The sequence below is a fragment of the Barbus barbus genome (assembly GCF_936440315.1).
Source record: "Barbus barbus genome assembly, chromosome: 39".
Classification (NCBI taxonomy): domain Eukaryota; kingdom Metazoa; phylum Chordata; class Actinopteri; order Cypriniformes; family Cyprinidae; genus Barbus; species Barbus barbus.
In genome coordinates this window covers 4,778,389-4,794,556 of record NC_136717.1, presented here as the reverse complement: position 1 = coordinate 4,794,556, position 16,168 = coordinate 4,778,389, and the positions used below count along the sequence as shown (strand labels likewise).

Below are 16,168 nucleotides of genomic sequence, written 5' to 3'. Positions count from 1 at the left end.
AAGTTCAATTTTCTCATCAGCAATATTTTTGTCTATTAAGCAACTTCAAAAGTTGCCTTAGGTTTGTTGTCTGTTTGTTTTACCCCCTAATCACTAATGGTCTTTTGTCCTCTTTATTTTGTGGCATGCTAGTTCTATTTTTTTTTTTAAGCTGTGAACTGAGGATACAAAACACATTACTACAGAGTGTGAGATCTCTGTTAGTTTTCCCACACTTGCTCAACCCACAGAGAACAGTCTGGTCATCTCTGAAGCCAGTTTAGCCTGATGGCTGTGAATTCTCACACATTATGATGCCATTTCCTCTTCTTTAAGTGGTTTTCCTTTCATATTGCTATAGTTGCTACAAACCATTTACAACTGTTAGTTTCAGTGGTGCAATGTATCAAATGTTTAGTTCAAGTTAGATCCAACAAAGCTAAAAGGCTCATTAGTTAATTCAGGTTTGTTTATTAGAGATGGAACTAAACTCTACAGTAAAGTGTCTCTGCAGGATCAGGAATGATGAACCTGATGTAAAGCTTGATTCTGTGCATGTACCATCTTTATTTTTTGTGATTGAATTTTAAATAAACAAGAATTTTAAATAAAATATGATGTGAGCTTAATGGGAACAGGGGTGTGCTTAAGTCGTGGCCTAATGGTTAGAGAGTCAGACTTGTAATCCAAAGGTTGCGGGTTCGAATCTCGGGCCGGCAGGGATTGTAGGTGGGGGGAGTGAATGTCCAGCGCTCTCTCCACCCTCAATACCACGACTGAGGTGCCCTTGAGCAAGGCACCGAACCCCCAACTGCTCCCCGGGCGTATGTCACGTCACTTTCTTTTCTTCTTTAAAGGGTACAAAAATGTACTCCTTAAGCACAGCCAGACTTTTTGCATTTAATGATGTATATCTTAATTGAAATGCTTTTGTCGTTTAATATAAAATTTAATATTTTTGTGTGAGATCAATATTTTAATAGGTATGTTTACCCTACGTACGACATTTCATTTGTCAAAAATAAATGCATGACATGTTACAAGCTTTAGTAAAAGCAGCTGCTCAAGTGGTTCAAACATCAAATTATTATTTCTTACATATTATCAACACTTACATCGTCAAGTGTCTTTGCCTATTTTGTTAATTAGCATAAACTAAGTTAATTAGTCTGCAATAAAGACTCTAGAAACTGGATGATTTAATGAGAATGATCTAAGAGAGAAACTGTCCTTGATTTTCTAGACTTTGTGCAAGCACACAGATCCATGCATCATCCTGAATTAATATAAAGAGGCTAGTTTATTGAAAAACAGACCGTTAATATGAAACTAGATAAAAAAGTTCGTAAAGACAAACTTTAGGTTGGCTTGAGAAAGCCTAGCCTTAAAGTTTAAAAGTTTAAAAGCAGTTGTAAAAGCTTGAAGTTTGAAAATTTAGATGGATGGATTACATAGATATTGTTGCTAGCATGTATCATAGTTGGTGCCTGATCGCCACCTTGACGTGGTGGAAAGGCTTGTGTGTTCCAGTGATCCCAAGAGTAAGTAATTCTGGAGCTCTTCACTTCAGTTCTTAAGGGTGAGGTTCCAGACTAGGTGCGATCCAAATGGGCATAAAGTCAACTAATCTAACATGATTAGCATGTTGCTAGCATGTTTAAAGCATGATTAGCAAGTCACTAGCAAGATACTAGCATGTCACTAGCATGATTAGCATGTTGCTAGCATGATAAACAAGTGACTAACATGTTGTTAGCATGACTAGCATGTTGCTAGCATGTTTCTAGCATGATTAGCAAGTGACTAGCAGGTTGCTAGCATGATTAGCAAGCTTCTAGCATATTGTTAGTATGTTTCTAGCATGATTAGCATGTCGCTAGGATAGATAGATTAATTAGAAATGTTTGAATGGATTAGAAATAGTACATAGAAGGGAAGTCTGATTGAGTCTAATGGGCTTCAGTTTGTTTACGTTTGAATTTTGACAGTTGGAGTTTGAATAGTCTTGGCTCATCTGAACATTCCATGAATGTAAGTCTATGGGATTTTTATGATTTTTAATATTCATTTTTATGAAAACTATAAGTCGGATCAGTTAGAAAAGATATAGCACACTAAGTGAGATCAGTCTGAAGAGCTGGGCTGAGTTTGGTGGTTCTAGCTTGAAAGCTCTAGGAGGAGATGCGTTCAGAAATTTGGCTAAGAAGAATAATAATAAGCTTAAGTAGAAGATCAGTAGGTTGGCTTTGTCAAGCCAACCTAATAAACATCCCAAACTGAAATCTAGTAATCACAGGTAAAAGGACAGTTCACCTAAAAATAATGGTTTTTATCATCCTTCCATCGCCCTCATGTCGTTCCAAATCTGTATAACTTTCATTCATCTTCAGAACACAACTGAGGCCCTGTTTACACTTGGTATTAATATGCGTTTTGTTCGATTGGATCACAAGTGGGCAACGCTAAATACAAGTGTAAACGGGGTGTAAAAGGTTTTGAGCTTGTCCGCTTTCAAGCACTTCCAGAGGTAGTTGAAAACACATTGCGTTCGAGCAGCCACAAAAGACCGCTTACTCCCCACCCACTGACCTAATACGTAATCATTGCGAGACATACAAGGATGTGCTCTTATCAGACGGGATTTAAATTTTGACGGGCCGAATCAGAAGTATTATTTTCTGATAAACAACAGTGAGTACAAGCAGACGTAATATTAGTGCGCAATAACTTTAGCCCTCCTGCCCGTGTTTTGACACCGACAGAGGGATCCACCCATTTACCCTCCTCTTGACGTAATCAGCACCACGGGGGGTAATCTGGCCAGAAGTGGTCGAAAGTAGACAGATTGGGACGGGTTAAAATGGCAGGTATTAACGGGTATGTGACTTGGGATCCGATCGACCAAAGCACATCTTAATACCAAGTGTAAATGGGGTCAAAGGTTTTTTTTTATTTTTTATATTCTCTCATCAATTTAGTCCATCCACTGGAAGTCTAGGCAGTCTAGGCAATGGGTTTTGTGGTTGGAATGGAAATCTTACGGAGTTAATTATTTAAGGTTTATATTCCTCTACACATGATACTATAATTGTATAATTAATGACGGTTTGATTTATTTGTGATGGTTCTTGTTCACAGAGGCATAAAGTTGACTGCAGTCATCCTGAGGTCCAGCTGTTGCTCCTCTGATGGAAGAATAAGTCACTTTATCCTCATCATGAACCTGAATGAACATCACATATATTGTGCAAGTGTTAACCCACAATCATTACAGCATGATGTTAGAGCTTAACTCAAGATACAATTTAGAGGACCTGCGTCTAAGAATAAAACTGATTTAGGTGTTAAGAGCAGGTGGATGGCATTAGTGGCATCGACAGAAGAGCAGGGAAGTGTTTTACTCACCTTGTTCTTTTTGGCTCTGATTTTACAGTTTGTGGCAACCTCAGTATAAGTCACATCATCTTTCTGCTCCTAAACATTAACAGAAACATTATATTTATTGTTATATGTGGCATTTAAAAAGTTGACTAATAACTGAGACAGTCTGCCCTGGAGCAGTGATGTTAGACAAAATAATATCTAACGCATCAACATGATGGGTCACTGGCATTATGATACTTACCACAGAGTCATTAGTCCCCTTTCTGTTATCTGAAAAATAATGGGAATATTTATGATAACTCGCCAACAAATCACAGAATGCAAATAATGAATTACAAAAGTCTAGAAGAATTATAATGCTAAAAAAATCATACATTTTCTTGTTAGTTCATTGATTACTGTTCACTCAAGCCAAACGTTTGATATCACCACATATTGAACATCACATCTTAATACATTTCTGTGATAAAACTGAAACTGATTTGCCTGTCTGTAAATCCTTTAAGTCAGATATTTAGAAATGCTTGTCTGTTATAATACCTGTAAACTCAGAAAACTCACCAGCTCTTTTTTTATGAATCACCCAAAGAATAGCAGCAGTAATCAGAACAGCCAACACAGCAGCAACAACAATCCCAGCAATCACTGAGGGAGACACTACACTATAGTATACTATATATATATTTTGCCTGGCAAAACTGCTCAAAAAGTTGCCACATGTATCATCAAACTTAGAGTCTACAAAAAAAAAACCTTATGTGAATATCAAATCTACTGTAAGTGAGTAAGACATATAAATACCTGGCTGTGCAGCTGGAGGTGTCTCTTTGGCTTGTGTAGTCTTTATATCTGTATAAGGTGGAAGATTTTAGTTCTGAATCTGATGCACCATATTTTATCAAATACATTTTAGCACTGTATGACTTTCAAATTGTTTCATTGTTATTATTATTATAGCTTTTTTAACGGCCTCATAGCCTCAGATAGTCTGCTTAATTACAGGAACTGTTTAAAGCCTCCTGCAGAAATGGATCAAGTTTTATCAGCAGAAATACATATTTACATCTGGAAGCTGGATCATGCCTTGTATGTTACAAGTGATCTGTTTAATGTTGATGATTCATGAAAGGTAGAACTACAGATAACACACTGTACTAGAAATTCTTACGGACATGACTAATGATGCATGTCTATCAAAAGACCCTGGACTACATTCTCTTCACAAATCTGACTAAATCTGTGTTGCTTTGCAGAAGCAGGTGTAATGATACAGTTTGTGAGAGCAAGTGCAAACCACTGAAGTGAGAGACTGATGAAGTGTGTCAGTGATCATGGACCTTGTTTTGTTGGAGCTGCTGCTGTAGTTTGGCTTGAGTTTGAGCTGCTGACTGGAATCAGTGTTGAATCCATTAGACCTACAGAAGATGAATGTTCAGATGAATCATACTGTTGAACATTAATATCATATCGTCATACGTAATGTATCAAGATGGCGCCGCGTATGGCTGCTGTGGTGTGGAACGCTCCCTTACTTTTGTTGTTTTTGTTTGTTTGTTCTGTGTTTAGTCATTCTCTTACTGTCAGTTTTACCAGAGACGAACTACTGGACATAAGGCAACACACACCGGACAATTTTTTTTTCCGGTTTTTGATTATTCAGACGCTTTGTTGGATGTTTTGGTCGGAGGGGCAGCGGTCCTAGCCAAACGCGCGCTCAGACGGAAAAGAGGGAAGCGCGCCGGCACGCTGGTTAAACTCCGCGAACACGGCTTCCGAACTGCGCTCCCAAGCATTCATCTAGCGAATCTCCGATCCCTTCCTAACAAAATGGATGAACTACTTCTCCTCACCCACACAAATAAGGACTTTTCAAACTCTGCTGCATTGTGCTTCACTGAAACCTGGCTGAGTGAAAACATCCCGATAACATGCTTCATTTGCTGGGATATCAGCTGTTCAGATCAGACCGCATCACGGAGCTAATGGGGAAAACGAGAGGTGGTGGACTATGTTTCTACATAAATGAAGGTTGGTGTTCAGATGTAACAACTCTGAAGAAGATGTGTTCTCCTAATTTGGAGGCCTTCTTCATAAACTGTAAGCCGTTCTATTCACCCCGAGAGTTTTCCTCCTTCATTCTCGTGAATGTGTACGTGCCTCCGGACGCGTGCGTGAGCGCCGCGATGCAACAGCTGGCCGAACAAATATCTGAAACAGAGCAAAGGTACCCGGACTCTTTTTTAATCATTCTTGGAGATTTTAATAAAGCAAATCTCTCCCGCGAACTGCCAAAATACAGACAGCACGTTACATGTCCCACCAGAGACAGTAATATATTGGATCATTGTTACACAATAATTAAAGATGCATATCACTCTGTCCCACGGGCAGCTCTGGGGCTCTCTGATCACTGTTTGGTTCATCTCATACCGACCTATAGGCAAAAACTCAAATCTTCTAAGCCTGTATTAAGAACTGTTAAGAGATGGACTAATGAAGCAGAGCAAGATTTAAAAGCTTGTTTTGACCTCACTGATTGGAGTGTTTTTGAAGCCGCTGCCACCGATCTGGATGAGCTCACAGAGACTGTAACATCATATATCAGTTTCTGTGAGGATGTATGCATCCCCACCAGGACATTCTTATCATTCAATAATGATAAACCGTGGTTTACTGGGAAACTCAAACAGCTTCGTCAGGCCAAAGAGGACGCTTACAGAAGTGGGGATAAAATCTTGTATAACCAGGCCAGGAACAGACTAACAAAGGAGATCAGAGTGGCTAAAAAGAACTACTCTGAGAAGTTGAAAAAATAACTTTCAGCCAACGATCCGGCGTCAGTATGGACTGGTCTGAGGAACATCACCATGTACAAGACACTACCCCCACAGTCTGTGGAGAATCAACAACTGGCTGACGATCTCAATGTGTTTTACTGCAGATTTGAAAAGGCCAGACTGACACCCAGCACCCGCTCTGATCTGCACTTCACACATTCACCTTCCCCCCCTGCAACCGCCCTTACTCCCTCCCCCACCATTCTACCTGCGTTTAAAGTCTGTGTAGAGGATGTGAACCGGGTCTTCAGAAAACAGAAATCTAGGAAAGCTTCAGGACCAGACGGTATTTCACCTGCCTGTCTAAAAGTCTGTGCTGACCAATTGGCCCCCATCTTTACACAAATCTTCAACAGATCTCTGGAGTTGTGTGAAGTTCCCTGCTGCTTCAAACGCTCCACCATCATTCCCGTCCCCAAAAAGCCCAAAATCACTGGACTTAATGACTACAGACCTGTCGCACTCACGTCTGTGGTCATGAAGTCACTTGAGAGACTGGTCCTGGCCTACCTGAAGGACATCACTAGACCCTTGCTGGATCCTCTTCAGTTTGCCTATAGAGCAAACAGGTCTGTGGATGACGTTGTCAATATGGGACTGCATTACATCCTGCAACACCTCGACAAACCTGGGAATTATGCAAGGATCTTATTTGTGGACTTCAGCTCGGCCTTCAATACCATCATACCTGACCTTCTCTCAGACAAACTGAGACAGCTCTCTGTGCCCTCCTCCATCTGTCAGTGGATCACCAGCTTCCTGACAGACAGGCAGCAGCTAGTGAGGCTGGGCAAACTCACATCCAGGACTCTCACCATCAGCACTGGCGCCCCTCAGGGTTGCGTTCTCTCCCCACTGCTCTTCTCCCTCTACACGAATGACTGCACATCAAAGGACCCCTCTGTCAAGCTCCTGAAGTTTGCGGATGACACTACAGTCATAGGCCTCATCAAGGACGGTGACGAGTCTGCTTACAGACAGGAAGTTGAGCAGCTGGCTGTCTGGTGCATTCTTAACAACCTGGAGCTGAACACGCTCAAAACTGTGGAGATGATAGTGGACTTCAGGAGAAACCCCCCTGCTCTCCCCCCACTCACCATCATGAACAGCACCGTGACTTCAGTAGAGTCATTCAGATTCCTGGGAACCACCATCTCCCAGGACCTGAAGTGGGACAATCACATTGACTCTATTGCGAAAAAGGCCCAGCAGAGGCTGTATTTCCTCCGCCAGCTAAGGAAATTAAACCTGCCTCAGGAGTTGCTGAAACAGTTCTACTCTGCAATCATCGAGTCTGTCCTATGTTCTTCTATAACTGTTTGGTTTGGTTCAGCTACCAAAACAGACATCAGAAGACTACAACGGACAGTTAGGACTGCTGAGAGAATTATCGGTGCCCCTCTGCCCAGCCTCCAAGAACTTTACACCTCCAGAGTGAGGAAAAGGGCTAAGAAAGTCACTCTGGACCCCTCACACCCAGCTCACTCTCTCTTTGTACTGTTGCCCTCTGGCCGGCGCTACAGATCACTGAGCACCAGAACAGCCAGAAACAAGAACAGTTTTTTCCCCCAGGCCGTATCCCACCTGAACAACACATAACACACCCCGGTACTGTACATCTGTAAATAACCCATCAAACCTTCATCTGTACATAGGACACATGCATGTTCACAGTTCTGTCTATGGTCATGTCTCTTTTCTGTATATTTTTATTTTTATTACTATTTTTATTCTTAATTATTGTATATTCTCTTCATTAGTGTTCTTTATAGGGATGAGCGAGTACAGCATTATCTGTATCTGTATCTGTTAACCATATGAATTATCTGTAGCTGTACTCGGACTGGGCGGGGCCTAACTAGGAAGTGGGCGGGATTTAACCTGGAAATGGGCGGGGCTTTAACCGGTATGTAAAAAAAAAAATAATAATCTCCGACAGACAGAGACGCGAGTCACATTCTACCAAGCACCACGTCTGAACAAACCCCACGTTTACCAAAACTCTACTGGTTAATAAGTAAGTACTACAAACCAAAGTAAAAAACAAAGCTGAAGAAACCCTAAACTTTAACGGAAAAAAACCCGCGAACCCGAGTGACTGAGGGAGAGAGAGAGCGCGCTGTTCTCTTCTCAGTGTTCTGTGTGTGAGTGAGCAGTAGGGGTGGGCGTATCGATCCTAATATCGATAGTATCGATACCAACGTTGGTATTGGTATCGGATCGATACTAGCCTGATAAGATCGATACTTTAGGTTAATTTTTTCTCCTATACACGTAATAACATTGCTAATACATATATAATACAATATAGACATGTCTGGGTGCATATGCCGCTCTTTTCACATCTCTTATGCAAACATTGCTGCTCCTCCCCTGCTACGCTGTGTTTGGTTGTCATGCCATCACGTGACTCAGCGGCTCCGAGCGCGAGCGGATACAGTGAGAGATGGAACGGAACTCCGAGCTACAAACAAAATGAAAAGGGGAGGAAGGAAATCCTTCACATAGTACATATTATACCTGTATACCGAATTTGTCCTTTTTATACAGTATCACTGTAAGGTGTGGACTGAGTTTAGCTTTTTAAAATTATTTCTTAATCTTTAAATTTTCATTATAATGGTTTTCTATGGGAGTAAAATGCTTAACATGTTGTTTAGCATGTTTGCATATATATTCTTGTCTCAGCTGCTTGCAACATATTATATTTTATTAACAAGCTGTATACCGAATTTAGTTTTTATTTATTTATTTGGTCTTTATCACTGTCTTCCTCCATTCATTAATTGCACCATATTAAATGTTTTTATATTGCAATTAGAGAAAATTAAATTCAACATGTTGCATTCATGTTCTGGGTTCATCTGCTTACCTGTACATGCATAGTAGGCCTATATATTTTTATAAACTATACCGAATTTGGCCTTTTCATATCATATAGTTTTATATCAATAGTTTTGTTTTATTGCGATAATAACAAATAAATATTACAGTATGTATAAAACAAACAGAAAATACAGTTCGTACATAACATACTAAAATCCTTTCAATAATAAACAAGTTATGGTTTAATAGTTGTTTTTCATATCAATGTCTTCATTCAATAAGCCACTTACGTTAAACTTTTCTTTATAATGTTTTTTTATGGGAGGAAAATACATAATGTGAAAACTTTGAGCGTTGCTTTCATATTCTGGGCACATCTGCTTACTTGTATATCTAGTTTGCAACATTAATAAGGTGTATACTGAGTTTTGTCTTTTAATATTACGTTCTTAATTTATTAAGCGACATTATTTTTATAACTCTTTTCTTTGGGAGGAAAATACTTAACATGAAACTGTTTATTGATTTCATATTCTGGGCTCCTCTGCCTGCAAAGTCCTTTTAGAAAGGCAAATAATATCCACGTAGCTTTAAGGTGAATATAATATTAGTCATATCAACATTAGTATTGTTAATTTTTTTTAATTGTTGTTGGTCATTTCAATTTATGTTTTTTTACATGACAAGTATCGGAATCGGAATCGGTATCGGTGATACTGGCCCTGTATTTACTTGGTATCGGATCGATACCAAAATTTGCAGTATCGCACACCCCTAGTGAGCAGAGCGGGACACAGCAACACAATAAATCTGTATGTGTGTAGGGGAGGGGCGCTGTGACTAGCCTATCACAGAACGCAGACACAGTCAGCTACCCAATGATCATTTTTATTCAAACCGAGCACAGATATTGACTCGTATTACTCGTATGATACTCGTACTCGGCAAAAGTGCTTTATCCGTACCGGATACTCGTTTCAGCCGAGTATCCGGCTCAACTCTAGTTCTTTATTACCTTAATTATATGTTGTCTGCACTATGTTTGTACTTTCTGTACTGGAAGCTCATAACACCAAGACAAATTCCTTGTGTGTGCAAACACACTTGGCAATAAAGCTCTTTCTGATTCTGATTCTAATTATTGCATCACATGACATTCAGTTTGTGTTCACTTATCAGCATTTACAGAGTTATTTATGCTTCTATTATATATGCAGTAATGAAGTATTTTTACTCTGCTTTAAAAGTTCTCTTTTCAAGTGTCTGTACTTTATCAGTGTTTTCTTTAAAAAATATATATTTAACTTCACAGCGTTCCAAACAATAATATTGTACTTTTTATTGCACTACTTTTCATATTAAATATCATTTTGCATAGAAATCTATTACTTTCTTACATTTATCAAAGATTTACTTGAGTACATGAAAGTACTATGTTTAATGTTCTTAAGTATTAAAGGTAATATATATATATATATATATATATATATATATATATATATATATGTAGTGCATTATAAAGTATGACATTATGAATGTAGTGAAGTAAAACTTTTCCATAGAAAAACTTTAAAACACTTTAATAGAGTATTGATACTGTAATTTACTAGAGTAAAGTAGAAATACTTAACTACTGAGCACCTCTTATTATATGAGAGTGAGCTGCAGCCTATAAACCTTCAGCTGATCGTGAATGAATCAAATTATTAATCATCATGTCATGTCTCTGTATCAGATATTCTTCTGAAACTGATTAAAGAAATGTAGTTTATTAGCTGAATACTTGTCAGTATATGTGACTGTGGTCTTGAGTTAACAGTAAACCTTCATCTTAACAGCTGATGATGTACCTGGTTGTTTAGGAGCTGTAGTTGATTTAGAGCTGGTGACTGGAGACGGAGGCTTTGTTTCGGTCGGAGCTGAAGATGAATGTTCAGATACGTTATAGACTACAATCATATTTAAATTACTGATAATTAATTGCAGTATTGGGAAAGCTACTTGGAAAATGTAGTGAGCTAAATTAAATGAAGCTTCACTACACTAAAGCTACAGCCCTGGGAAATGTAGCAAGCTAAGCTACAGTAACATGGCAAAAGTAGTTTACTACATCTAAGCTATTTTTTTTTAAATAATTTTTATATTGAACCAACATCATACCAAGTCAATGCTCTCTCAGTGATCAATAAAACTGTCAGTCAAGCAGATATATAGGCATAATATTTCAGGTTAATTGTTTATTCAATAACTGTTTCAAACCAATTTGTCAACAAAAATCAGTATCATGTACAGGGCCGGATTTACCTCATATTGTGACATAAGCAAAAGAAATGTTTGCTGTAGGCCGGAACCCTCCTATTGGTAGTTGGTGTTGTGGCTTTATTATATACAGATACATTTAACTATAAGGTTCAATAATTAACTAGTGTAGTTAACATGAACTAAGAATGAACAATATTTCTGCAGCATTTATCTTAATCTTAATTTCAACATTTACTAATGCATTATTAAAATCAAAAGTTGTGTTTGTTAACATTAGTTAATGCACTGTGAACTAATGTATTTTCCTTAACTAACATTAAAAAGTATTAATAAATAGGTGTAATAAATTGTCCATTTTTCACTCATGTTATGTAATGAAATCTTATTGCATTGTGTTACCATATAAATGTATAGGCCTACAGATAGGCTACGATTATTTGCATCGGTGCATGTGTCATTATATTAAAATCAACAAAGTTTTTGACCAGCATGCCCCCCCCCCCCCCCCCCCCCCCCCCGTCATTATATCGCCACATCAGAGGCAGTACGTGCATCGCATTTACGTTTTCATTTTACATTATTTGGCCAAAATATGATATTATAAAATATTCAGCGCTTCGCACAAGCTATTTGGCTGTGACTCGACAACAAAATGATATAAGACACTCTTCTTCTCTGCTCCTTATAAACAAAATAACTTTAGCCTTTATAAATATAGTGTTTCTCGAGGAAAGAAAACGCTGTACTTATTCAATCAACAGTTCTTTATTTACCAAACAAACAAGCTGAGATACTCTAAACTGTGCGCCGCACTTCATTCACGAGAGAGGCGGGAGGAATAATGAGGTTTGACTGACAGTTTGAGAAGCCAATGGACTTACGAGGTTTAGTGGCGTCACTTTTACTGATCCAGGATCAGCGATCCTTAGCTGAGCTTGAGTTTCAGAAATGCTTTGGAAAATGTAACGTTAGTTTTTGTTGACGTTACTTGATCAAAAATAGAGCTTCGCTATTGAAAAGCTATTTGATTCAGAAAACAGCGACGCTACCACCACACTCCTGAGAAATGTAGTTAAACTAGTAGCATCACTACTTGTAGCGACTCTACTGCCCAACACTGATTAACTGTTAATATAAATCATTTACCTGGATACTTGACAGTATATGTGACTGAGGTCTTTAGTTGATTTCTCTGTGTAACCTGACATCTCCACTCTCTGTTGTGATCTTCATTCAGGAGTGTTGTAGTCAGAGAGCTGATACACTGTCCTGAGGAGAAGGAGATCTGAAATCTGGAGTCTGTCAGTTTCACACCAGCCTGATTCACCCAGATCAGATCAATACCCTCAAAACCAACCAAATAATCACAAGAGACTCTATTATAATATAACTGACAGGAGAGAGTCACAGAGCGGCCTGATCTGATCTCAGACTGTGAGGATGATGAAGAGACTGAAACAGAGAATCAGACAGAGATTACACGACTGATTCCAGTCTTTTCAGCGACAATATTACTGTTTAATTCAACATATAATCATAATATTCACAGAAACACTGACCATGAAGAACATGCAGATAAACAGGTGCATCAGTTGTTCGATTTCCATTCACATATTGTTGGCAGGAGTAAAATCCACAATCTTCTTTTGTGACTTTCTTGATGTTCAGAGAGCAGTCAGAGCCCAGACTCAGTCTCTCATGTCTCTCTCTGTCAGTCCTCTTTATCCCTAAATGAATCAGTTCATCTGTCTCTGAATGTCCGCTATAGATCCATGTAGTTGAATTGCAGCCAGAAAGAGTATTATTACAGGACAGACGGACATTTTCACCAGAACTGCAGAACACACGAGTCTCATCAACTCCACTGGTACCTACAAATAATAATAACAATAATAATATGGCTTAATGACTTTATTATGAAATACAGTTCAAATAAAGTCTTTTTGTCCTGTTTTAAGCAGAAAATGAAGCAATCAGAGTAAACTGATATGAGCTCAGGGCAGTAATGCAGAAAGCAAAGTTATCTCACACTACAAACCCCAAAATCTCTGCTGAATAACCCAACCTTATTTCTTTTATTAGTTTTATTACTTTGAAAACTATTGTGTGGTTTATTTGATGCTAAATATATAAATTAAAGAAAGACTGATTGAATATAAACAATTAATGGTAATATGGCCATAAACTTTTTTTTTTATTATTCTTTTTTTTTGCCATTTAGCTTTCACATTTGTTATAAGGTAAGATGTATGACGTTGTTTATTATATTATTATTTATTCTAGAAATTACAGAAAATGTAGAGTTGCAAAAATCCTTTTGAATGCAGATCCATATTGTGAGATGATAATAAAATAAATAAGAATTGCTTTGTTAGAGTTGTTCTTTATAATTAAAAGACATTGTATATAAAAACATATAATATGTGGCATCAGTCACGTCAGCTGGGCCCTCATTAACGGGAGACACATGTGCTGAATACCTCTAAAGTAAACTCATCCTAGAACCAGTTGTGTTCAGAGAAAGGGTTGCTGTAGCTGCATATCCTGAAAGATATTTCAGTTTTAGGAGTCAAACGTTGAATTATCTGTTCACTTAAACTATCCCAGGCGTCACATGACCTGATTTCAGGAATACCGCAGAGTTCACTTTATAATACTTTTAAGATACTTTTGAATGTGACAGCAGTATATGCACAATTCTATATTTGCATTAAAGAATAAAATAATATTTACACCACATGACTCTGAGATAACTTAATGTCTTAATGATAAAATTGTGCATATTCAAACTTCGGACACTATGTCAGTGTAATTAAAATAAATTGTTTGGATAGATAGATAGATAGATAGATAGATGGTTGTTCATATCACACACATCTTTTATCTAATAGATCATAAACAGGTGTCTTTACCTGTGAGAAGTGCAGAGAGAAGGATCAGTCCCAGCAGACACATGTGACACTTATCAGCCATTTTCTGTTTCTGTCAGTCTTTCTTTTCAGTCTATAGTTACATCTCTTCCTTTAAACATCCTCAGCTCATCGTGTGGGTGTTAACTTCCTCTGATCTCAACAACTGACCTCACACTATACAGCTATATTTCACTCACACTATACTGATGTGAAAAATCAGCAGTTAGGTTCATTCAAATTCTAACTTAGCAATGCAAAATAAATGTATACAGAAACTGAAAAGTGGAAAACTAGAACATTTGTTTAAAAAAAAAAAAAGGATAAATAATAATAATAAATAAATAACAAAACTCCTAAAATTTAATTATTGTTTCTCCAAAAATAGTATGTAATAGAAAATATATGATTATTATTGTATACAGTATATCACCGTTTTTGAATTGCACTTGTTTTCTGGTTAGTGCATGAATGGAGCCTCATACTGATCTGCTGTTTAAGCTTCTTATTATTATTATTCTTATGAGACTAAATTTCTGAACACTCCTCCTCCTAGAGATTTAACTCTACAGACTCCAAACTCAGCCCAGATCCTCAGACTGATCTGACCGAGTGTGCTTTATCTTTTCTAACTGATCGGACTTATGGTTTCCATAAAACTGAATATTAAAAATCATAAAAATCCCATAGAGTTACACTGATGGAATGTTCAGATGAGCCAAGACTATTCAAACTCCAACTGTCAAAATTCAAATCTAAACACACTGAAGCCCATTAGACTCGATCAGACTTCCCTTCTATGTACTATTTCTAACCCATTCAAACTCATCTAATGTTTATGTCCATCTATATATCTGTCTGTCTATCTATCTATCCTAGCGACATGCTAATCATGCTAGAAACATGCTAGTAGCATGCTGTAACGTAATAAAAAAACTTAATATTCATATTTAAAGCAAATAGTTTAATTTAGCTCAAAGGGAATCATTTATGATTTTATAGGGGTTTGAACAGAATCAGTGTTATGGCGATTCACTGAACGAGCCGTATAACAAACTCTGCACTGGATATTAAAATCCCAAATATAGTGAAAACACTATTTAATAGCACAGTAACAAGATCGGCAGATTAAGACATTAACTTGTGAGCAGAAAACACGAGATACTTCTCTTTTCAATATAAAGATTTTATTTATATAAACCTAAGACATGAACTAATCTAACACATGAACACAAGCATTCACACATTCACACGTTGCAGAAAGAGAGAAAGTAAGGAAAGGATGAGTTTAAGAGAATGAAAATGTGAAATCCCAAGTTTATAGCAATATGTTCAATTGCATAGACCTGAACAACCATCAATCACTTATTTAACCCTCGCTTTGAGTTTCTCAATGAGGCTAAAATTTATATTAACTGCACCTAATTCAGTTAGAACCTGGAGGTTACTTGCTTGCTTTGCTAAGGGAATCCCTTTTGTCCTCCTTGCAGGAAAGGGGGTTCCCCGAAGTGTCTGATTGGCTGGAAGTTCAGTAGTCTTTGAAGTGAGGTCTTGGGCGTTGGCTGAGGATGCGGAGTTGGTCTGGTCTAAGTTTGAAGCGAGTGCAGTCGGAGCTGGACTTTGTAGCAAACTTACATTAGAACACAAAACTCCACGGAAAGAAAAGAAACTAAAGTAAAAGAATAAAAATAAAAGGATGTAACGAGACTAAGTTGTCTTCCTTCTCATTATGGCACATGGGCCAGAGCACGCTCAAAGAGCAGCACGCGGTGGCAAAAGAGCATTTTTAAGAAGAAGCGTAAGAGACTAAGAGAAAGTTTGATGGTGTCCTGAGTTTTTAAACTCGGCTTCTGGACACATCCGCTCTGGTGTCTTGACCAATCAGATAGGCTATTTTCTTAGCTAGGGGTGTTCCTTCCATCATAAATCAGCATGTTATCAGTCACATGGTCTGAATTTTAAACACTCTTG

The 16,168-nt window shown here is 37.9% G+C and overlaps 1 protein-coding gene across 2 annotated transcripts; it reads right to left on the bottom strand.

Moving 5' to 3' along the window:
• Positions 1-120: 120 nt before the first annotated feature.
• Positions 121-14,286, bottom strand: LOC306858912 (uncharacterized protein). 2 transcript variants are annotated; one of them, XM_079399712.1, is made up of 10 exons: positions 14,201-14,280; positions 12,848-13,159; positions 12,435-12,740; positions 10,877-10,945; positions 4,701-4,778; positions 4,165-4,212; positions 3,925-4,008; positions 3,605-3,633; positions 3,385-3,453; positions 437-3,202 (listed from the first exon to the last, which is right to left on the bottom strand). In XM_079399712.1, the coding sequence occupies exons 1-10, from the start codon at positions 14,259-14,261 to the stop codon at positions 3,092-3,094; spliced, it is 1,167 nt and encodes a 388-aa protein (XP_079255838.1). In that variant the 5' UTR covers positions 14,262-14,280; the 3' UTR covers positions 437-3,091. The 2 variants fall into 2 exon arrangements, with proteins under 2 accessions (XP_079255839.1, XP_079255838.1); XM_079399713.1 differs by lacking the exon at positions 10,877-10,945 and having other exon boundaries at positions 121-3,202; positions 14,201-14,286.
• Between the last annotated feature and the right edge of the window lie 1,882 nt (positions 14,287-16,168).

What these genes read in the sequence shown, in the direction of transcription:
- LOC306858912 (XM_079399712.1), bottom strand. Translation starts at nt 14,261, where the DNA reads ATGGCTGATAAGTGTCACATGTGTCTGCTGGGACTGATCCTTCTCTCT. An exon ending in GATTCATAAAAAAAGAGCTG is followed by an intron (nt 3,634 to 3,924) that starts GTGAGTTTTCTG and finishes ATTATTTTTCAG; the next exon opens with ATAACAGAAAGGGGACTAAT. An exon ending in TCAGAGCCAAAAAGAACAAG is followed by an intron (nt 3,203 to 3,384) that starts GTGAGTAAAACA and finishes ATGTTCATTCAG; the next exon opens with GTTCATGATGAGGATAAAGT.